This window comes from Schistocerca cancellata, chromosome 6, assembly GCF_023864275.1.
Source record: "Schistocerca cancellata isolate TAMUIC-IGC-003103 chromosome 6, iqSchCanc2.1, whole genome shotgun sequence".
NCBI lineage: Eukaryota > Metazoa > Arthropoda > Insecta > Orthoptera > Acrididae > Schistocerca > Schistocerca cancellata.
In genome coordinates this window covers 147,309,824-147,334,574 of record NC_064631.1, presented here as the reverse complement: position 1 = coordinate 147,334,574, position 24,751 = coordinate 147,309,824, and the positions used below count along the sequence as shown (strand labels likewise).

Genomic DNA, 24,751 nt, shown 5'->3' with positions numbered 1-24,751 from the left:
ACAGCAGTGAAAGTCATCGATAAATGTTTTGCTATTAAAATCCAACAGAAAGCAATCAAATGGGATGATACTCACAGAACCACATCCAAAGCTTGTCACATGTGACATGCTCATAAGGACAAAGAGCAGATTTCTGGAAAAGACTATTTCACTGCAAGTTCTCCAACTGCACAAAGCATATACCATAAAGTCAAAACATGAAGAATAAGTATGTGAAATGTCCAATATTGTATGAATGTCACATCAAATGACCATTTTTGGGATGTCTTTTACGTTTTATATGACACTTCAGAGAAGTTTGAAATCATGAAAGCAGGTTGTATATGTGGAAGAGACGGTGAGATAGCTCACACAGTGGTAAGACAGATTTCGAAACCAGATTTTAAAATGCAAAACATTTTAAGGCATTGAGTGGACTCTCAGCATAATTTATGAATTGGAAATTAAAACTGAAGAGATTGCAGGAAGGTATTAATTCAAAGACATGGAACCTTGACAAGAACTGCAAGGCTGCAGAAACATACACGACTAGAAGAAAGACAGGTTCTAGCTATAGGAAAATTAGAGACAACTTTGGAAAAAAAAAGGTAGTAGCTGTATGAATACAAAGAACTCAGATCGTAAATCAAAACTAAGCAAAGAACGGAAAGCTGAAAGGAGGAAGGAATAAACAGGATGGCTATCCAAAGGAAATGAACTTGAAGGCAGTATTATAGAAATATAAGAGGAAATAAATGAAGATGATTTGGGATATACAACATGGTTAGAAGAATTTTACAAAGACCTAATTCAAAACAAGGTCTAAAGAGCAGGTGACAATCCTTCAGAATTATTAAGATTATTCCACTTGATGTGCAAGATGTATGAGAGGTGTGAATATTACCAAACCATCAGTTTAATAACTCATGGTTCCAAAATGGCGATACAAATTATTTACAGAAGAATGGAAAAATTGTTAGCAGCCAATATCGGCAAAGATCTGTTTGATTCTGGATAAAGTTAGAACACGTAGAGCGATACTGTCTCTATGACTTACCTTAGAAGATGGACTGAAGACAGGTGAACCTACATTTATAGTATTTGTAGACTTTGCAACCGCTCATGGCTCTGTTGACTCAAATACACTCTTTGAAATTCTGATGTTAGCAGGAGTAAGATACAGAGAGTGAAATATTATCTTGAGTTGAAGGGAAGAAAAGGAAAACAGCAGTCGAGGAGAGAGGGGTATAGGATTGTAACTTCTCCCTGATGTTATTCAACCTGTACATTACTGCTTGCTGAAAGGAAACCAAGGAGAAATTTGGAAAGGGAAGTAATGCTTGGTGATGAGGAATAGAAACTTTGCAGTTCGCCGATAACATTGTAACTCCATCAGAAATGACAAAGGACTTGGAAGAGTAGTTGAATGGAATGGATTGTGTCTTTAAAAGAGGTTGTTAGATAAACATCAACAATAATTTAACAATGGTAGTCAAATTAAATCAGGTCACACTGACAGAATTAATCAGGAAATGATACACTAAAAGTAGTTGATGAGTTTTGGTATTTGGGCAGAAAAATAAATGATGTCTACAACATAATTAGGCATAAAGATTTCATCTCTCTAGTGGATCTTGTTTTACTCGGGCAATTCTGTCGCACATGATTTTCTCTACTAATCAATTATGTTGTCATTTACTTCATCACTTTACAGAAATTCTGCATCCACTCTTCATTTCTAAGTGTTCTACAGTGTCCCCTATAAGAAGTATGAAATATTTATATATCATTTATGACTTTAAATTTTATGGCAAGGAAACTTCATATAGTGAATTGTGTTTGTATGAAAATAGCTGGGCGTCTCCAAAATTTGAAACACACTGTATATGTTCCTTCAGTTCCCTACTTCCAATACAGTTTCTCTCAAACCAAGATACAGCCAGCCACCTCTGGTAACCACAATATCCAGGCTGCACTGGGCTGTCAGTCTTGAAGAGTTTCATGGCAGTCTTAAATTTCAACAGATCAGAATTCATTGCAAGGCTCTGTGGGCTGAAACTGCTTCTAAAGGCTAGTTAAAAATGGGTTTTAGCAGCCAACGTCGTCATCTTTATCAGGTTTTACTGCTACAGTTTAAGATAGTTGTGGTGGCAACAGAAGTGAGTATAGTTTTCAGAGTTAGGCATTAACATAAATCACTTTGTGCAATAAGCATGTGCTGTCAAAGAATTCATCTGATTATGGATAGTCAAACAACCATCACAATGATTTTCCTTGTAGAAGATAATGTCATCTCTCTAGTTCCCTATATAGAAGCCTGCCTGGGCAATTACAATAAGGTCCTATAATATGGAGGGATAACAGGAAGAACATGACAGTGACAAGATATTAGGGAAGACATTATATCATTATTCAGCTGGGATCCATCTGACATGTGAAATGCAGACCATTCCACCTACAGAGAACGAGTTCCATTAAACATTTCAATATCCCAACAGAAATGGAAGTACATCAATAACTGAATGTTACAGTTAAGGTGCTGCTTTTTTTCATTTTTCCTTGGAAGTTTCTGTTTTTGATCCCACAGCATCCATAAGTATTAAGTGTGTATAGTGAAGCTTTCAGTAGTTGTGAAAACAATAGGGGCATACAAAGTTGCAGTATTATATTATTGACGTTCACTTAAATGAAAATATTGAGGAGCAAAGTACTCACATCAGGATTTTTGTCCCAAATTCTCTGCAGAATATCAAGAGCTGCATCACCATCAGCATATGATATTACGTCCATTAAGGGTGTAGTACCATGACCATTAGGAATGTTCAGGTTTCCACCTAAGTGAGAAAACCACCACATAAATAAAAATTGTACTGTAAAGTTTCAGTAAAATATCTGTGTTCACATGGCAGCAGAAGACAAAAATTTTAAATTTCCATGTATTAATAAAGTAAAATATCAACTTTATTCAATAATCACTCAATAGGAGTTTAACATCAATCTGATCTAGGACTTTTGGGTGATGCATCTCAATTTTTGTCGTTAAAATGGTTGTGTAGATGATTTATCATTCACAGAAAGCATGAAACGAAAGTTAGCAACTGAAATTTTTTTGCATCTTTCCAGTGTCCGCATGTTTTGTAGTACTTTTTCCTTCTTCTGCACCTTTACTCCTTTCCCACAAGATACCCTTTCCCCAGCTTTTGAGAGCTACTGCAGAATGTTTGGTTTCTGGCTGGAGCGAGTTTCTCATGTAAGACACAAAATAAAAAGTTTCTGTAACATTTTAGTTTTTGAAAAACGGTAAAAGAGACATACATCTTACTAAACTTCAAGTGAGCTATTTTGCAGAAGAGTTAATTCTGAAAATTTATGTTATCTTAAGAAAATTAATATTGTTGATCACTGTTAACAATCCAAAAATATCAATAACATTTCACTGTCAGATTTTCATGCTTTGTTTGCACTTTTTTTGGTAGAATATTTTAAAGCACCCACATATCCCCCAAATTAGTTTCCAGTGCAATATCTTTATTCTTTATTACATCTTCAAAGCAATACCATGCCTCCAGGCATTTCAAGTAAATTGTCACACCATTGAGGTTATGTCTACTTCTTAGCTTCTTTGCCTGAAATGCTCATACATACCTTCTGGGTATCTTCAGCTTCACTGGACACGCCATTTTACACTTGTTAGCATAAGAGATCATCTTTTGTTTCCTCTTCTAACGCATGTTCACTGAGAGATTCGGAGCTTTGATTATCTTTCTAGTGATTTATTTCCACTTGGAAACTTATTGTTTACATATCAGCTGTCGACCCAACATGGTACAATAATACTTTCTACAGAAATGTTTTGGTACTTGTATTGTACTGAATAAGTCAATTTTACATTGAATAGTTATTTACAGGAACAAATTTTGAAAATTGTAACCCCCCCCCCCCCCCACACACACACACAGTGCTCAATGACCTGTGACTACAGTTCTGCAGGTTGACTGCAAGGGAGGGTTGTGTCAAGTAGAGTGGGAGAGAGGAGAAAGGAAATGGGGGCCAAGAGGAGGGATTGAGGAAGGGTGGATATCAGCACAGAGGATGGCAACATTGGTATGGCATAGGAATGCAGGAGGAAGCCGCAGCAGTTATATGGGATAGGAATGTGACCTGAACATTGGCACCAACGAGTTCATGCAGCACACAATGGCAATGAGTTAGAATAGGTTGGGAAGCGGGTGACAGAACAGAGGAAGGGGAGTCTGTTAGCAAGCAGAGGAAGGAGAGTCTGCAGGGAAGCAGAGGAAGGAGGGGGGGGGGGGGATGGGGGGGGGGGGTGAGCAGAGGTGGTAGAGATTATTTCAGTGACAACATAGTAACCAGCTGAGGGGGCATCCGGGGCTGATGGGTTTATTTATTTTGAGAATCATGAAAAAGGGGTGAGTGAGGGGTCAATACCCCAATCCATCTTCCTCCCAAATAAGGCCAAGAGAGTTCATGTGTTATATCTTAACACCCCCTTGGTCCTCCCACCAATTCCAAAAACTAGCTGCAAAAGAGCACTTTCATCACCCAAGTAAGAGCACTTTCCTCATCACCCAAGTATCATCCCGGAAAATCTTCATCAGAACTTGCGCTAGCTATTATTGTGCATGGCAATGGGGAATATTCCACCCACAATCCTCCTCTCAGCTCCAAAAGCAATATCGCATTGCCCACTCAATCTAACAAAAGTCTCGGTCCATCTCTATGCCACCACCACCCCCACGTCATATGGATCATATCCCTGTGGAAGACCCAGGTGCAAGACCTGATGGATTCACCCATCTGGCACACTCCACTCCAATCCTGTCAAAAGTTTGTCCTATCCTATCAGAGACAAGGCCACATATAAAGCATCTATGTCATATCAGTTATGGTGCAATTTCTGCACAGCATTCTATGGGGGCATGACCAGCAATCATGCTGTGCACCTGAATGAGTGGCCACTGTAAAATTGCCAGCAAAGTCAAAAACTTGGTGATCGATCACACTGCTGGACACAATATGCTAGAGTTCAATGGCTGTCATCCCCCCTCTCCCACTCGAATCCAGCCAAGAGTTGTTGCAATACATCCTGCGTTCCTGTTATCTTCCATGCCTCAATCTCACTAGCCTCCTGCTCCACAACCACCTCCACCCTGCCCCAGGAAACAAATTACACTAAGCCAGCACCCACATTCTCTCCTTCTTCTGTTCTGTCACCTCCTCACAATCCACTCTTTCCCGCCATTTTCTTCATGTACTGCACAAATTCACGGTGTTGGTGTGGGTGTGTCACATTCCTAACCCACTGAAAAGGTGCAGAAATTTTGAGACTTAAAACCCTGAACTACACATCAATGTATCACACTAAAATTTCTGCCCCCTTGATGACGTATTTGAATGAGTAAACATGCAGAGTTATCATGTGATTTCTGGTACTGATTCATGCTATACGATGTTATTCTGCAAAATCATTCACTTATGTACTGTAGATATTTGTCTCTGTTTGGTTTTGTGCACGTTCTGTTTGAGGTGTTCGTTGGGCTACAGGAAATGCTGGAGAGCAGCAGCTGACGGTGTGACATTATTGCCATCTGCAACTCCAAGGAATATGCCAGACAGATGATTCCTGGAACACTAATGAACAATGCTGAAGAAGAGGCTGTCAAGCTTGGATGTATATTTTAAGCAGTCTCTTGTATGAAATCTGTAGATGGAGCTGTTTTATGATACATCACAAGAGACGTCATATGATTGGATTGAGGCTGGATAAAAAGTAATTTGTTAATGAGAACTCCAGTCTACCAGTTTAAGTAGAATAGGTAAATAGCTGTTTCATGTGGTGTACCCCAGATCAAGAGCTGTATGAGAGTACTACACAACTGTCACGGTCAAAGTTTAAGGCAGTATCACTAACAAAGTCGTGCTGTACCCCCGCACATGGCAACCATCATTCAAAGAAAAAAAGAAAAAGCAGCAAGATTACTAATGATTCACAGCAGTAAAAAAACTTATACCTCAAGATAAATACAACAAAAAATTGTTATTACAAAGAAATAACATACAAAAATAATAGAAGAGAATATTTAAATGAAGAAGATCGGCACTAATAGAGCTTTGTGTTTGTATTGCAGTATCCAAGTGCAACAACTGTAAAATGTTAAAACATCAAGAGACATTACATTAACATCTAGAAAAGTGACATAAATAAACTTTAAAATAGAATAATACAGTTTATTTGATATTCACAAAATATTTGAAAGTTAAACCGAGAATAAATTTCACTTAGCCACAAATAAACAAAATACTGCAACACAAATAAACACAGAGACATTTAACGATGACTTATGGATGGATGTTGAACTTAAAAAACTGGGAGCATTATACATTAATCTGAGGGGCTCCTATAAAAATATACGAAGAAATAAACCAGCGAATAAGAGAAGAGCTTGTGCTATGTCATTAATGTAAATCCACATCACTACAACACAACACAGCTTGCTTTATGAATAACTGAGCACAAGCCGGTAATGGGCAAGAACTAATATGAGGCGACACTTCCAGCAAGCAGCGATAACAGCTACAAGAACAAAGGTCGACATGGCACAGTGAGCTGCTACCACCTGCCAATGTCAGTTCAACGCCCTCCCTGCAATGACAGCTATGGTAGACACAACACAGCTAGCTGCCACTGCTAGCAGTTCAAGCTATGACTGACAATAGCACTACACAACGAACATCCACTAACAGCAGTACTATCCAGTGGGTACAAACGAAATTTTAATTTACAAAGTGAACTGTTGAAATTTTGTGATCATAGGCCTACAGACATTTGTACACGAGATAATTCTGTATGTTAATACTACAAAGTCATTTGCAACTGCTTATCATCAAGACATATAGTAATATACAGATAGTTATGACACACACACACACACACACACACACACACACACACACACACACACACACACACACACACACACACACACACACACACTTTACTACATTTACTTCTTTTCCACTATTTTAATGACAAATTAAATAGATTATGAACACGACTTTGGCAGGAGATAATACGGCAATCGAAAAATTTATGCAGATGGTACTAAACAAATTTTTCAAGACTGACCATAGATTTGTTCAAATAGAACACAACTTTAGCGTTATGAATAACAAATTTTTACAAACTGAATCTAGATTAGATACAGTGGAGTCCAGAAGAGGGCACGTGGGCACATCAATAAGTACTTCCATCTCCCAATTAAATCAGGATGGACAGGTAAGAGAAACGATTAGTTATGGGTTTTCAACATGTGGCAGAAACAGTAAGAGAAAAGCTAGATAGTAAACTAGAACACGTACACACACACGCACACATCTGAATAGGATACATTAATAGCAAGCATCGAAGTTTTAGAGAAAGAGATACTGGAAACTAAGAATATTTTACAAAACTACATTAATAAAAATATAAATGCTCTTTCAGTAATTATTAATCAACTGGAGCCACAATTAGGAGTGAGAGTGAGAGAACTAAAAAATAATAACAACTCAAAGAATTCATTTGAAGATAAATCTTCATCATCAATTAACACAATACCATTAGATGCAGGCATATATTACAAAATAATAATAACAATTGAGTTTACTGTAAAGGCCACACACACTAATAGTGTAAACATAGAATATACCACAAAGGAAATTAGAAAAGAATCTGAACAACTTTCAGATCAAAATTTAACACACCCTACTAGCAATGATGACTTTAATACAATATTAAAGCAACGGATCAAACTACAAATTTCCCTTTGGCAGTACATCAACTGTCTGGAGACATAAACACGATATTATTTCTAAAGTCATTCAAAGGAATGGACATATTATAACCAAATAAGATTTGTGTTACGTTTCAGCTAGAAGATTTCACAACATATCACAATTCTGAGGTAGCATTTAAGTCGAAGTATTGGAGCACGGGTGCTCACAAGGAGTTGTGGTTACTAGGCTCCAAATTACACAACAGTGGTAATTGGAAAGGATACAGAGAATTCGTAGAATGGCATCTCAACAAAGTAAAGTATTCAGATGACCTAATTAGGAAAGAACATTTACATGAAGTACTCATTAGTAGATTACCTTAGAAGGTCCAAGATAGGCGTCTACAAAAAGATTGGGGAAAAGTGTCACCATTATTAGAACACTCAAAGCATATCGTTATGTAGAACAGTTATTTGACAGATTGCAAAATAACAATGCCAATAACAGTAATGGTAAACTCAAAACCACCCTGCTTGGATGAAATCCAAAATGATGATTATTAGGAATCTGCCTTGATTGCAAATAGAAACTGGATGTTCTCAAAATCAAAAATATCTATATCTACATACATACTCCGCAAGCCACCGTAAGATGCTTGGTGGAGGGTACCCTGTGCCACTACTTGTCATTTCACTTCCTGTTCCACTCACAAATAGAGCGCGGGAAAAACGACTGACTGTACGCCTCCGTACGAGCCCTATTTCTCGTATCTTACCTTCGTGATCCTTATGCACAACGTACGTTGGCAGCAGCAGAATCGTTCAGTAGTCAGCTCCAAATGCCGGTTCTCTAAATTTTCTCAATAGTGTTTCCTGAGGAGAGCACTGTCTTCCCTCCATGGATTCACATTTGAGTTCCTGAAGCATCTCCATAACACTTACATTTCGTTCGAACCTACTGGTAACAAATCTAGCAGTCCTCCTCTGAATTGCTTCAATGTCTTCCTTCAATCCGACCTGGTACGGATTTCAAACACTTCACGAGTACTCAACAATAAGTCACACCAGCATTATATATGTGGTCTCCTTTATGGGCGAACCACTTTCCTAAAATTCTCCCAATAAACCAAGGCCAACTATTCGCCTTACCTACCACAGTTTTCACATGCTTGTCCCATCTCATATCCTTTTGCAACTTTACATCCAGGTATTTAAACAACTTGACTGTGTCAAGCAGGACACTAGGAATACCGTATCCAAACATTACAGGTTTGATCTTCTTCTCATCTGGATTGACTTACATTTTTCCACATTTAGGGCTAGCTGCCATTCATCACACCAACTGGAAATTTTGCCTAAGTTGTCTTGTATCTTCCTACGGCCACTCAACTTCGACACCTTACCGTACACCACAGCATCAACACCAAACAACTGCAGACTGCTGCCCACCCTATCTGCCAATCATTTATGTATATAGAGAACAGCAGCAGTCCTATTACACTTCCCTGGGACACTCCTGGCGATACCCTTGTCTCTGATGAACACTTATAGTTGAGGACAACATACTGGGTTCTATTATTTAAGAAGTCTTTGAGCCACTCAGTATCTGCGAACTTATTACATATGCTTGTACCTTCATTAACAGCCAGCTATGGGGCACTGTGTCAAATGGTTTCCAGAAATCTAGAAATATGGAATCTGTCTGTTGCCCTTCATCCACAGTTCTCAGTATATCATGTGAGAAAAGGGCAAGCTGAGTTTCGCACAAGCGGTGCTTTCTAAAAACATGCTGCTTCGTGGACGTAAGCTTCTTAGCCTCAAGAAAGTTTACTTATTTAAACTGAGAATGTGTTCAAGGATTTGGCAGCAAACAGAAGTTATAGTGTGTTTAAAATTAGTTACAACTTTTGACATTTGGCTGACCGCAGGGGGGACATGACGCCGTCGCCCAAGTAACACCAATAGTAAGCCAGTTTTCCCTACCACGCTGCCAGTGGATTGGCTGGTAACGTGCAACTGTTGCCACACCATCAATAAACAGTACCACATAGCTTCGCGCATTAGATGCATCAACGTTTGTCAGCTCTCGCTGTAACGTAGTGTTTTCTGGTGTTGAAGTGTTTTGTAGTCATCAGGTATTGTGAACAAGTGTTTTGCATCGGTGTTGCATTAATAATACTGCAGTACATCTGAATACTACATTCTCAATAAAAGCGTCCTCCGAAAACACGTTCATGAGTTGGGTAGATAATCTTCCGATGCAAAACATTAATCGGAATTCTACAACAGTAACTGACAAAATGGGTTACCACTCTGTTGTGATGCTTAAAGCTCCAACAATGCCGTGAAGGAAAGCGAAAATTTTGCGGGTACAAAGAAATGTTCCTTGAGATAAAGTGAACCTAGCGTGTATAAGGTGAAAATAATCAAACTTGTAGAGCTGTACAAGCCATAACTTTACGCTACTGGGTCGACAAACTGGCTAACGATAAAGGGAACAGTTTAATCAGGCTTCCTCTGTATCATGCTCATTTAAATCCAGTAGTGTATATTGGCATCGGTGAAAAGTAATATGGCAAAAACCAACAAGAAGTGAAGTTGAAATGTTGACAAATGAAGCCACTGAATATATTGCACAATAGGACTGGTCTTGATTTATCAGCAATAACAAGAAGGCGGTTCAGGGGACATTGATTCATGAAGGACTAATGAGTTTTGACGAATACATAACTTGTTGCCATGTTAAAATCTGCTTCTTTTGTCAAAACACAGCAGAGTTTAGAAATATTTTTCTCACTAACATTCTAATGCAGTTGGAATTGCGACAGAATCCTGAAATAGTGCATTCTTAAACTGACAACTGAGTGGTAATCAGGTCAATAGTCTATGAAACAGCCCATTCTTAGTATAAAAATAAACTTGTAACCTACTCACTTATATTGTCACAAAACCCACAGCAATTCTCATTTCACCAGTTATCGATGGCTCTCAATAATTACATTATTCCATTGAAAAAAAATCTGTGGTCGCTTGAATATTGCGCTAGATATGGAAGTTTCGCATATTAATCGTATGGCAAAACATTCTCGTCTTTGCGCGCTATCATTTGCCAAAATCTTGTTTGGATATCTCAAACCATTTATGAGATACGAGGAATTTATGAATATTGTATTGTAGTTTTTTCACTGACGTACAAATTCGTCACCAAGCACTTTTTATATTCATTAAATTTTCTCAAAATTGGAAACAGATGGCGATATCCTTACAAGTTTAAAGAATAATTCAATATATCATCTACATTTAATACGCACCAACATGTAACCTATCATGCACCAAATACAAATTCATAGCGATACACATTTTTCACTGGAAACTAAGAATTCCTTGCAGTAATTTACCTACTATCGAAGTATCACAATAACTATGACCATTAACGAAATGATAGCCGGTTCATCAACAAGCTGACGAATCAAACTATAAAATGTGTGAGAATTAGAGTTTATTACTGAATAACTTGTTTAAAAACATTGAACAAAGATCGCAAATCAGTCAGCTTGGATGGCGTTCTGTTCATGCAGTCAAGTGAGTGTGACAGGTTCCACGCCGAGTAGGCCTGGCATTATGAAACTGTCACCTGCCGACGCGCCCAGCACACGCTGGCAACTACGCCTCCCTCCACTCGCTCCATTCTGAACTGTAAAAAGTTGCAACATATTTTAAACGCACTATAGGGTTATTGGTCTGTGATTTTGTGGGTCCGTTCTATTACCTTCCTTATACACTGGAGTCACAAGTGCTTTTTTCCAGGCACTTGGGACTTGGCTCTGAGCGAGATATTCACGATAAATGCAAGCTAGGTAAGGGGCCAGTGCTATAGAGTACTCTTTGTAAAATTGAGGCCTGGTGATTTACTTGTTTTCAAAATCTTTAAGTTACTTCTCTACGCCAGGTATGCTTACTTCTGTCTGATGGTCAAACGGCAGTATGTTTGTATGGTTCTCCTGCACAAACGATTTCTTGATCGTGACATTTAAAACTTCAGCTTATGTTTTGCTATCTTCAACTGCGACATCGGACTGGTCAAGGGACTGAATGGAAGCATTAAACCCACTTAGCGATTTTAAATAGGACCAGAATTTTCTTGGGTTCTCTGCCAGATTTTTTGCTAATGTATGATGGTGATAGTTATTGTATGCTGCGCGCATAGATCTTTTCACGGACGCACGAATCTCAACTAACCTTAGCTTGTCGCCATTTGTGCGTCCCCTTTGAACCTAGAGTGCAACAGCCTCTGCTGCTTCAGCATCTTACGAATTTCGTTATTAAACCATGGTGGGTCTTTTCTATCCTTTATTCACTTACTAGACACACAACTCTCCAGACCACAATTTACAATCTGCTTAAACTTTGCCAACAATTCCTATACATTCATCTTACTGGTACTAAGTGATGCCAGTTCACTAAGTGAGACATTCTAGCTGCTCAAGGCAATTTTCAGAAAATGTGTTTAAAAGTATTTCACATGACTATCTGACTGTACCCTCCGCAATGAATCTATATACATCTCAGCCTATACTTGGCAGGTTAAAGTCGCCTCCAACTAGTATTTAATGTCTGAGTATTTACGCTCTGTTGAGCGTGGACTTTCTTTGAATGACTCTAGAACCACCACAGAATCAGGTGACTGATAAAAACATCCAACAATTAGCTTAGTTTCACCTACACCTCTTATACATGACCAGGCCACTTCACTGTCACACTCAACTTTGATCTTAATAGAGAAAATATTTGTGTCAGCTGCAACGAAAACTCCCCCTCCTGTGGCCTCTAATCTGTCTTTCCGATATACATTCCACTACTTACTAAATACCTCAGAGCTTTCCACTTCAGGTTTCAGTGAGCTCTCAATAATAATTTGAGTATGAGAACTTTCCTGGAGGGCAGTAGTTTCGGGAGCTTTAATATGAATACTTTGATAATTTGCTGATAATATTATGATATTCGAAGTGTCTTTATTCTGAATGGCATTTCCCTTGCTGTGAATTGACTGATGAATGTTCCTCAGAGCACCTCAAACTACCGCCTAGACTAAAAAACCCTCGTGTGCACTCCACAAGTACTCTGCTACCCGAGTAGCTGCATCATTTGTGTAGTGCACCCCTCATCTATTAGGAAGAGCCCTACAAATTCCCACATCATAATGCAGATCCAGAAATCTGCAGCCAAGACTGTGTCACACAGTCGACAAAGCCTTTGGTTGAGACCCTCCTATCAGCTCCAAACCAAAGGATTCCGATCAACTCTGGGAACGATGCGGCAAATTGCGAACTCAGCTTGCACCCCGTGGGTGAGGCCAGCAGTCTTCACCACCTCTGTCAGCCACCTGTACGAATTGATGTATGCTGGGTGAACGCAACATATCTGCGAAATGGGGTGGTGAGTGGCATATTACACCATGCTGCAATACTTGCTGTAGTAAGCAATTATTCCGTACTGCTTACGTCCCACCTAGGAGATACTCTCCAATCCACTGACTCCCCAGTGAGTAGTTGGAAACTTGGTTGTTGGCATCTCAAAGAAGGTATGTTGGTCATTTGTCAAAAGCCAGAATAAACATGAGACTTTGGACAAGGCAATTGTTTTATAACTTTGAGTATAGGCAACAGTAAAAAAGTAATGAACTCATTTGCAACAAAGTGAATACATGTATAACAAAGAGTAAGAGTCCAAAATAATTCAGCAATAACTGGTATCTGGTATTCCATAGTGACACAGGCATCACAACAGAGAAAAAGGAGTCTGAAGCCAATATACCTGGGCCACAGTACTTCTGCAACTACTTCCAAGTGGCGGAAGGTTAAGTTTATAATCTACAGTGAACATAAAACACACACAGACAGACCATCACACATATGATACATTGCATATGTGGACACCACAACAGGACGAGCGGACGTGTCTGCATCAGCAAGTAATAAAATTTGATTGAGAAGACAATAATAAATCACAACTAGAAAGAAATTATTGCTTTATGAAGAAATTTTTCTGCAGAATTGGCAGTTTTGTCCACATCAACCAGCCAACAGCTCCGATTATTACTAGCATTGCAGTTAAAACAGAAAATTCGCGAGGACTCAACTACTGAAGAGCAAATATTAATTCACAATAGCTGAGAATAAGTCTACAGTTGGGAAGATTGACCATTCCGTGTCAGCATTCTGTGTCGACATACAACCACTGGTTACGGTTTGGTCAGCCATTCACCAAGCGACAGCCTTGGGAGGAACTGTGTCACATTAGTGTCTCATCAGTCGTGCTACGTGGCAACATCATCACATACTTCTGGTGAGTGTGTTTCACTCAAACTAATTTTTGTTCTCTAACTGCGGTGCTGGGGTGTAGAGGACAGATAATCAGAGTGAAATTGTGCAATACAGTTTGTAAGTTTAAGTGTCAACACTGAGGCAGTTGGCTGCAGTGAAGGTTTGGCAGCAGAGTGTCGTCATAACTGCCGTCTGCGTCATGTCTGCTGTGCAGCGAGCTACGTTAATTAAGTATTAACTGTATTTTTCTTACTTGTCACTTCTTCTTCCTTGTGTGTTTGCTTTTAGGAAGCTTTAATTGTCGAGTGCTAGTGATAGTGTTCCATAGATTTTGTGTTCGTTTTCGATACAGTCAGAGAGAGTCCCTTTAGCCAACCATAGTGCCAGTAGTGCTAGTGTTTGCTTTCGATACAGTCCAGAAACAGGTAGTGATATTTTCATTGTTTTCTACAAGAAGTGTCTAGTAACCACAGTTTAGTCAACTATCAGCCACCTTTAGTGAATTAGCAGTCTAGTTAAAAGTTGATTAACTCTCTACAGTAAATTGATTTCTTAGGATGGAGGGGATGTGTGACTGCTGTGTACGGACACAGGAGGAGCTGGCCACTGTTCGCGAACAGCTGAACGTGTTGATGGCTGCGGTCAGCCGTCTTCATGCTGCTGCCTCGGAGTGTAGCGGCAGTGGGGAGTCTGGTGCATCGCATGGTACACCACAGGTGTTACATGCTTCACCCACTGTCCCTGCTGTCGAGATATCTTCGTGGGTACCGGGCGCGGTTGGGCCACCCTCTCCCCAAGGGCAGTGATGGGTTCAGCGCCGTTCGTGGCGGAGGGTCAATGTGGAAGCTGGTCGTGTGGCATTGCCCGCTCTGACTGTGAGTGGACATGTGGCCGCTCCTTCAGCTAGGTCCGAGCAGGCACACGGGGGTTGGGGCTTATTAGTTATTGGGAGCTCCAACATTAGGTGGGTGATGGAGCCCCTTAGGGAAATAGCGGAAAGGTTGCCAGGGCATCTCATCCAATATGTGGGGGAGGCCCTGCCGGCGGCGATAGAGCACTGGGTGCACCCGACTGCAAATTGTTGCTCATGTCGGCACCAATGACTCCTGCCGTCTGGGTTCAGAGGTCATCCTCAGTTCGTACAGGCAGTTGGTGGAGATGGTGAAGGCGGAAAGCGTCGCTCGCGGGGTGGAATCTGAGCTATTTGTAGTATCGTTCCCAGAACCGATCGCGGTCCTCTGGTTTGGAGCCGAGTAGAAGGCTTAAACCAGAGGCTCAGACTATTCTGCAGAGATCTGGGGTGCAAATTTCTCGACCTCCGCTATCGGGTGGAGAAACGTAGGAATACATGTGGAGTGCACATGTGGGTGTTTTAGGTTAGAGAATTCTTTCCCTAGGCCCGACAAGACGCCTCCTGAGACGCGCCAAGGTAGGAGTAGGCAAAATGCAACAGGGAATAACAATATTAATGTGCTAATAGTAAACTGCACGAGCGTCTATAGGTCCCAGAACTGCTCTCATTAATGAACGAACACAATTCCCACATAGTACTAGGGACAGAAAGTTGGCTGAAACCAGACGTAAACAGTAATGAAATCCTAAACTCAGATTGGAATGTATACCACAGAGACAGGCTGGACAGAGAAGGGGGAGGCGTGTTTATAGCGATAAGAAGTGCAATAGTATCGAAGGAAATTGACGGAGATCTGAAATGTGAAACAATTTGGGTGAAGGTCACGGTTAAAGCAGGCTCAGACATGGTAATTGGATGTCTATATAGGCCCCCTGGCTCAGCAGCTGTTGTGGCTGAGCACCTGAAGGATAATTTGGAAAATATTTCGAGTAGATTTCCCCACCATGTTATAGTTCTGAGTGGAGATTTTAATTTGCCGGATATAGACTGGGAGACTCAAACGTTCATAACGAGTGGCAGGGACAAAGAATCCAGTGAGATTTTTTTAAGTGCTTTAGCTGAAAACTACCTTGAGCAGTTAAACAGAGAACCGACCCGTGGTGATAACATATTTGACCTTCTGGTGACAAACAGACCCGAACTATTTGAAACAGTTAACGCAGAACAGGGAATCAGCTATCATAAAGCGGTTACTGCATCGATGATTTCAGCCGTAAATAGAAATATTAAAATAGGTAGGAAGATTTTTCTGTTTAGCAAAAGTGACAAAAAGCAGATTTCAGAGTACTTGACGGCTCAACACAAAAGTTTTGTCTCACGTACAGATAGTGTTGAGGATCAGTGGACAAAGTTCAAAACCATCGTACAATATGCGTTAGATGAGTATGTGCCAAGCAAGATCGTAAGAGATGGAAAAGAGCCACTGTGGTACAACAACCGAGTTATAAAACTGCTGCGGAAGCAAAGGGAACTTCACAGCAAACATAAACATAGCCAAAGCCTTGCAGACAAACAAAAATTATGCGAAGCGAAATGTAGTGTGAGGAGGGCTATGCGAGAGGCGTTCAATGAATTCAAAAGTAAAGTTCTATGTACTGACTTGGCAGAAAATCCTAAGAAATTTTGGTCTTATGTCAAAGCGGTAGGTGGATCAAAACAAAATGTCCAGACACTTTGTTACTAAAATGGTACTGAAACAGAGGATGACAGACTAAAGGCCAAAATACTAAATGTCTCTTTCCAAAGCTGTTTCACAGAGGAAGACTGCACTGTAGTTCCTTCTCTAGATTGTCGCACTATTGACAAAATGGTAGATATCAAAATAGACGACATAGGGATAGAGAATGCTCAAAAGAGGAAAGGCCGCTGGACCTGATGGGATACCAGTTCGATTTTACACAGAGTGCGCGAAGGAACTTGCCCCCCCTTCTTGCAGCGGTGTGCCACAGGTCTCTAGAAAAGCGTAGTGTCCCAAAGGATTGGAAGAGGGCACAGGTCATCCCCGTTTTCAAGAAGGGACGTCAAACAGATGTGCAGAACTATAGACCTATATCTCTAACGTTGATCAGTTGTAGAATTTTGGAACACGTATTATATTAGAGTATAATGACTTTTCTAGAGACTAGAAATCTACTCTGTAGGAATCAGCATGGGTTTCGAAAAAGAAGGTTGTGTGAAACCCAGCTCGCGCTATTCGTCCACGAGACTCAGAGGGCCATAGACATGGGTTCACAGGTAGATGCCGTGTTTCTTGACTTCCGCAAGGCGTTCGATACACTTCCGCACAGTCATTTAATGAACAAAGTAAGAGCATATGGACTATCAGACCAATTATGTGATTGGATTGAAGAGTTCCTAGATAACAGAACGCAGCATGTCATTCTCAATGGAGAGAAGCCTTCCGAAGTAAAGAGTGATTTCAGGTGTGCCACAGGGGAGTGTCGTAGGACTGCTGCTATTCACAATATACGTAAATGACTTTGTGGATGACACCGGAAGTTCACTGAAGCTTTTTGCGGATGATGCTGTGGTATATCGAGAGGTTGTAACAGTGCAAAATTGTACTGAAATGCAGGAGGATCTGCAGCGAATTGACGCATGGTGCAGGGAATGGCAATTGAATCTCAATGTAGACAAGTGTAATGTGCTGCGAATACATAGAAAGATCCCTTATCATTTAGTTACAATATAGCAGGTCAGCAACTGGAAGCAGTTAATTCCATAAATTATCTGGGAGTAAGTTGATCGTCGGTAAAGCAGATGCCAGACTGATATTCATTGGAAGAATCCTAAGGAAATGCAATCCGAAAACAAAGGAAGTAGGTTACAGTACACCTGTTCGCCCACTGCTTGAATACTGCTCAGCAGTGTGGGATCCGTACCTGATAGGGTCGATAGAAGAGATAGAGAAGATCCAACGGAGAGCAGCGCGCTTCGTTACAGGATCATTTAGTAATCGCGAAAACGTTACAGAGATGATAGATAAACTCCAGTGGAAGATTCTGCAGGAGAGACGCTCAGTAGCTCGGTACGGGCTTTTGTTGAAGTTTCGAGAACATACCTTCACCGAAGAGTCAAGCAGTATATTGCTCCCTCCTACGTATATCTTGCGAAGAGACCATGAGGATAAAACCAGAGAGATTAGAGCCCACACAGAGGCATACCAACAATCCTTCTTTCCACGAACAATACGAGACTGGAATAGAAGGGAGAACCGATAGAGGTACTCAAGGTACCCTCCGCCACACACCATCAGGTGGCTTGCGGAGTATGGATGTAGATGTAGATTTAGATTTGTTTTGTTTGGTGTATGGAGGTAGTCACTTGAGGTATGTCACAACCTGCACACAGTATTAAATGTGATTAGGGAGAAAATGACTTCAGAATTCAATAAGGCAGCTGAAGAATTGAATACAGAGAAAGTAAATCTTACTACTTCACTTGATACAAACATTGTAGATATTGGAACAGAACTATCTGCAATGAATATGAACTTCGAAAAACACATAAAGGAATCTAAACAAGAAAAAAAGGAAATGCAAAATACAATTTCTATCTCACAAACAACGATAATGCAAATAACAACAACTGAGTTAACTAGGAGTTGTGGTTGGAAATAACTAAACAATGAGATCTTTTAAAAAAACGAAGTTAACGGCCAATTTCAAGAGGTTAATAATGATACGGTACTGAAGTACATTAATCAATGGGAATTTAAAGCAATTCATCAACAAATCTCAAACACGGGAAACTGAATATGTGAAAACAAAATAAGGAGCTATCAGATGATCTGCCTTTGCCAATCTGAAGGAGAAAGTTAGTGACCTTTGTTTCAAGATTCTTTTTCCTCCATTGTGGATGCTTGTGTCAGTGTGGAAAATTATTTCAGATATCAGCTATTGCTGAATAATTTCGGATGCTTCTTCTTTGTTACACATGTATTCACTTTCCATTACAAACAAGTACATTGCAACTTCCTGGCACAGTAAAACTGTGTGCCGGACTGAGTCTCGAACTCAGGACCTTTGCCTTTTGTGGGCAAGTGCTCTACCATCTGAGCTACCTGAGTATGACTCACGCCCTGTTCTCACAGCTTTACTTCTGCCAGTACCTCGTCTCCTACCTTCCAAACTTCACATAAGCTCTCCTGCGAACCTTGCAGAACTAGCACTCCTGGAAGAAAGGATATTGGGTATTTATGGCTTAGCCACAGCCTGGGGGATGTTTCCAGAATGAGATTTTTCACTCTGCAGCAGAGTGTGTGCTGATATGAAACTTTCTGGCAGATTAAAACTGAGTTTCTGTGAAGTTTAGAATGTAGGAGATGACTTACTGGCAGAAGTAAAGCTGTGGGGATGGAGTATGAGTCGTGATTCGGTAGTTCAGATGGTAGGGCACTTGCCCACGAAGGCAAAGGTCCCGAGTTCGAGTCTCAGTCCGACACATAGTTTTAACCTGCCAGGAAGTTTCATATCAGTGCACACACTGCTGCAGAGAGAAAATCTCATTCTCGAGTACAATGCATTTTTACATGACTAACTTATCTTCTTAGAGACACCAACAACCAACCTTTCAACATCTTCAGGATTCTGTAGATCATAGTGCATCTCCTTGTGGCATCAAAAAGAGAACCAAGAAGACTCACGAGAGTCTCTAGTTGACCCACAAGTCACTGTTGGCTTAGTACAGGCTCTAGGTCATCTGCCTTTGGTTTCAAACATTCATGTTATCTTTCTTGTAGCTTTGCTCAAATATGTGAAACCATTAACCGTCATAGTAAAGAATCTAAATTTACACGTATTAATAGATTTCATATGGTTCTTTTCATAAGTAATCATTCCAATGAAACTCAGATCCCAAGTGATCTAAACTTAACCTCTTTGAAAGTATCAAATAATTTGTTAAATGACACTAAAATTGCCATGCACATTATACGCCTTGGTGGTAAAAGTCAGTAGACAAGTTAAATACAGCCAGTCATTATGAAACTGATGACCAAATTCTGTTATTTATTTATTTATTTCTTGTTCTGTGGGACCAAATTAAGGAGAAGTCTCCATGGTCATGGAATGAGTCAATACATGAAATTATAACACGATAATAGAAAGAGATAAAATGAAATACAAGAAACGTATTCAGGCGACAATTCGTAAGTTTAAATAAACAAAATCAACAATGTAACACTGGAATTTGCTTAATTTTTCAGCTCTTCCAGGAGCTCCTCAACAGAATAGAAGGAGTGAGCCATGAGGAAACTCTTCAGTTTAGACTTAAAAGCGTTTGGGCTACTGCTAAGATTTTTGAGTTCTTGTGGTAGCTTATTCAAAATGGATGCAGCAGAATAGTGCACTCCTTTCTGCACACAAGTCAAGGAAGTGCATTCCACATGCAGATTTGATTTCTGCCTAGTATTAACTGAGTGAAAGCTGCTAACTCTTGGGAATAAGCTAATATTGCTAACAACAAATGACATTAAAGAAAATATATACTGTGAGAGCAACGTCAGAATTCCCAGACTACTGAATAGGGGTCGACAAGAGATTCTTGAATTTACACCACATATAGCTCGAACAGCCCGTTTTTGAGCCAAAAATACCCTTTTTGAATCAGAAGAATTACACCAAAAAATAATACCATATGACATAAGCGTATGAAAATATGCGAAGTTGACTACTTTTCGTGTTGAAATGTCACTTATTTCAGATACTGCTCTAATGGTAAATAAAGCAGCATTTAGTTTCTGAACAAGATCCTGAACATGGGCTTTCCACAACAGCTTACTATCTATCCGAACGCCTGGGAACTTGAACTGTTCCGTCTCGCTTATAATATGCCCTTTCTGTCTGATCAAAATATCAGTTCTTGTTGAATTGTGAGTTAGAAACTATAAAAACTGAGTCTTACTATGATTTAGCATCAAATTATTTTCCACAAGCCACGAACTTATTTCATGAACTACATTATTTGATAATGTTTCAATATTACATACAAGATCCTTCACTACCAAGCTGGTGTCATCAGCAAACAGAAATATTTTTGAATCACCTGTAATACTAGAAGGCGTATCATTTATATAAATAAGAAACAGCAGTGGCCCCAGCACCGATCCTTGGGGAACGCCCCACTTAACAGTGCCCCATTGGGACTGAACATCACTACCACTCTCAATATTGTGGAGAATTACCTTCTGCTTTCTGTTCTTAAAGTAAGAGGTGAACCAATTGCAAGCTACTCCCCTTACTCCATAATGGGCCTAACTTCTGCAGTAATATTTTGTGGCCAACACAATCAAAAGCCTTCGTTAAATCAAAGAAAACACCTAGTGTTCGCAACCTTTTATTTAATCCGTCCAAAACCTCACAGATAAAAGAGAATATAGCATTTTCAGTTGTTAAACCATTTCTAAAACCAAACTGTACATTTGACAGCAAATTATGTGAATTTAAATGCTCCAGTAACCTTGCATATACAACCTTCTCGATAACTTTAGCAAACACCGATGGCATGGAAATAGGTCTATAATTGTCAACATTATCCCTGTCTCCCTTTTTATAAAGTGGCTTCACTACAGAGTACTTTAATCGGACAGGAAACCGACCACTCCTAAAGGAAAAGTTACAGATGTGGCTAAGTACTGGGCTAACATACATAGAACAATACTTCAGTATTCTGCTAGATACCCCGTCATATCCATAAGAGTTCTTGGTCTTTAGTGATTAAATTATTAACTCAATCTCCCTCTTGTCAGTATCATGGAGGAGCATTTCAGGTAACAGTCTCGTAACATTTTTTCTACGAGTGGTATATGATTCCCTGTTGGGACTCGGTTTCTATTTAGTTCACCTGCTATATTCAGAAACTGATTATTAAATGCTGTACATATATGCAACTTATCAGTAATGAGGACACTCCCACTACGCACTGATTCTATATCCTCGACCTGTCTCTGCAGACCAGCCACTTCCTTTATGACTGACCATATGGTTTTAATTTTATCCTGAGACTTAGCTATTCTATCTGCATACCACAAGTGTTCCAACAAATCAATTGTAACTGTGCATCACAATCAAATAATTTTTACGAAATCAACTTATTAGCAACTAGTTCTGGAGAAAGCTGCAGTGAGCGAATATTCCACTCTGCTTACATCTTGCCTAGGGGGTACGCTCTGACCTATGCAATCCTGAGGGGGTTGGAAACTTGGTTGTAGGCGTCTCTAGGAAGGTATGTTGGTCACTGGTTGAAAGCCAGAATACATGAGACAATGCACAAGGAAAATGTTTTATAACTTGGAATATAAGCAACTGTAAAAATACAATGTACTCGTTTGCAATGGAAAGTGAATACATGTGTAACAAAGAAAAAGGTTTCAAAATCATTCAGCAATAGCTGGTTTCTTAAGTAACTTTCCGTGCTGACACAGGTATCACAATGGATGAAAAGGAATCTAAAGCATATGTCACAACTTCCTCTTTTAAATTTGCAAAGGCAAATCCTGTGATAGCTGTCACCTCCAACTCCTTTCAATTGCTTTATATCATTATTAACCTCTCACTAGGCCACAGTAGTCCTGCAACAATTACAATTGCCAGACGGTAAAGTTTACAATCCACGGCAACCATAAAATACATACAAATGGAGCAATTACAGACACACGATACATCACAGTATGGTTAGTGTTAGATGCAATAACTGCAAATGAAATGATAGAAATAGAAAGAAACACACCACCCATAATTGAGGAATTATTGACTAGATCTCTGGGAGTTAAAACATAAGCGCCATGGATCTCACTGCTGGATATTGGCAAATGTCCCATAGTAAAAGATTCGAAAAATATATACACCATTTCTTTTTGGGAGGAGATACTATCAACTCAAAGTACTACTTTTCATTTTAAATGTGTCTGTGTCTGTTTTTATAGGAGCACTATAGAAAGCTATAAGACAAGACCTCAGAGAGAAAGGGTTAATCTATGACGATGGCATTATAGTTATTTCCAAAACATAGACCAAAAATTGTGAAACCTTAGAGCAACTGTTCAAGACTCGAATTGCTATGTATAACCATTAAATTGTCAAAATCTCAATTTGGCACGGAGGAAGTCAAGTTCCTAGGATATATTATTAACACATATGGACTAAAGCCTCATCGAACTCAGTTGGATGCCATAAAACTATTCCTGCACCAAGAAACAAAAAAGCAAAGTAATATTTTGGGATGATGGGCTTTTGCCTTTGGGATGATGGGTTTTTACCGTAAGTTCATGGCAAATGCAGTTTTGAATACACGAAATTTGCTAGCGTTAGTAAAACAAAATATGCCCTGGAAATGGATTCAACAATGTGAAACATAATTAAAAATATACAGGTAGTTTATTGCATGTGCAATAACTACACCATCCTCATTTTACCATCCTATTTCAGTTAGTAGCAGATACATTGGATTATGGTTTGGGTTGTCAGATTTTCCAGCAAATTAATAATGAACATAGGCCAATAGCTTTTGTGAGTAGGATATTAACACAGCAAGAAAGGAATTATACTATAACAGAGAAGGAAACATTAGCAGTAGTGTGATCTTTTAGGAAATTTAAATATTTATTAGCTGGGAGCGAGATGATATACATAGTGACCATACTGCAATATCCTTTCCATTAAGAAGCAGATTATTACATAGCAAACTAACGAATGGATTTTATTTTTACAGGAATTTAAGTTCTATAGAGAATGTAGAAGATCACAACAACATAGTACCAGATGTGTTATCATGATTACCTACAGGTATGGAAACAACCAGAAATACAATGAGGAGAGAACAGTTCATAGTCTGTTTCCTTCAAAATAATAAATACCACTGGGAGATAAGACAATTAGTGAATAATATAGTAACTAAGCAAAGAAAAGATATATTCTTAAACGTTCATACTGAGAAACTTGAAAATATACACTCACAAGAAGACGATAAGTGGAAAACACAAAACGATTTTGAAGGAAACAGACTATGAACTGTTCTCTCCTCATTGTATTTCTGGTTGTTTCCATACCTGTAGGTAATCATGATAACACATCTGGTACTATGTTGTTGTGATCTTCTACATTCTCTATAGAACTTAAATTCCTGTAAAAATAAAATCCATTCGTTAGTTTGCTATGTAATAATCTGCTTCTTAATGGAAAGGATATTGCAGTATGGTCACTATGTATATCATCTCGCTCCCAGCTAATAAATATTTAAATTTCCTAAAAGATCACACTACTGCTAATGTTTCCTTCTCTGTTATAGTATAATTCCTTTCTTGCTGTGTAAATATCCTACTCACAAAAGCTATTGGCCTATGTTCATTATTAATTTGCTGGAAAATCTGACAACCCAAACCATAATCCAATGCATCTGCTACTAACTGAAATAGGATGGTCACAAGACACATATATAGGTGTATATGCGGATGGATATGTGTGTGTGTGCGCGCGAGTGTATACCTGCCCTTTTTTCCCCCTAAGGTAAGTCTTTCCGCTCCCAGTATTGGAATGACTCCTTACCCTCTCCCTTAAAACCCACATCCTTTCGTCTTTCCCTCTCCTTCCCTCTTTCCTGACGAAGCAACCGTTGGTTGCGAAAGCTTGAATTTTGTGTGTATGTTTGTGTGTCTATCGACCTGCCAGCGCTTTTGTTTGGTAAGTCTCATCATCTTTCTTTTTAGATATATTTTTCCCACGTGGAATGTTTCCCTCTATTATATTCATATCATTAATTTGAAC

The 24,751-nt window shown here is 39.5% G+C and overlaps 1 protein-coding gene across 2 annotated transcripts in view; it reads right to left on the bottom strand.

The window, feature by feature from the left end:
* Positions 1–24,751, bottom strand: part of LOC126191107 (uncharacterized) — an 81,876-nt gene that overhangs the window by 8,847 nt on the left and 48,278 nt on the right. For both annotated transcript variants that reach the window (XM_049931846.1, XM_049931847.1), the window contains exon 5: positions 2,695–2,813. In XM_049931846.1, the coding sequence (XP_049787803.1) occupies positions 2,695–2,813 (119 nt within the window). The remainder of the gene's footprint in view (positions 1–2,694; positions 2,814–24,751) is intronic.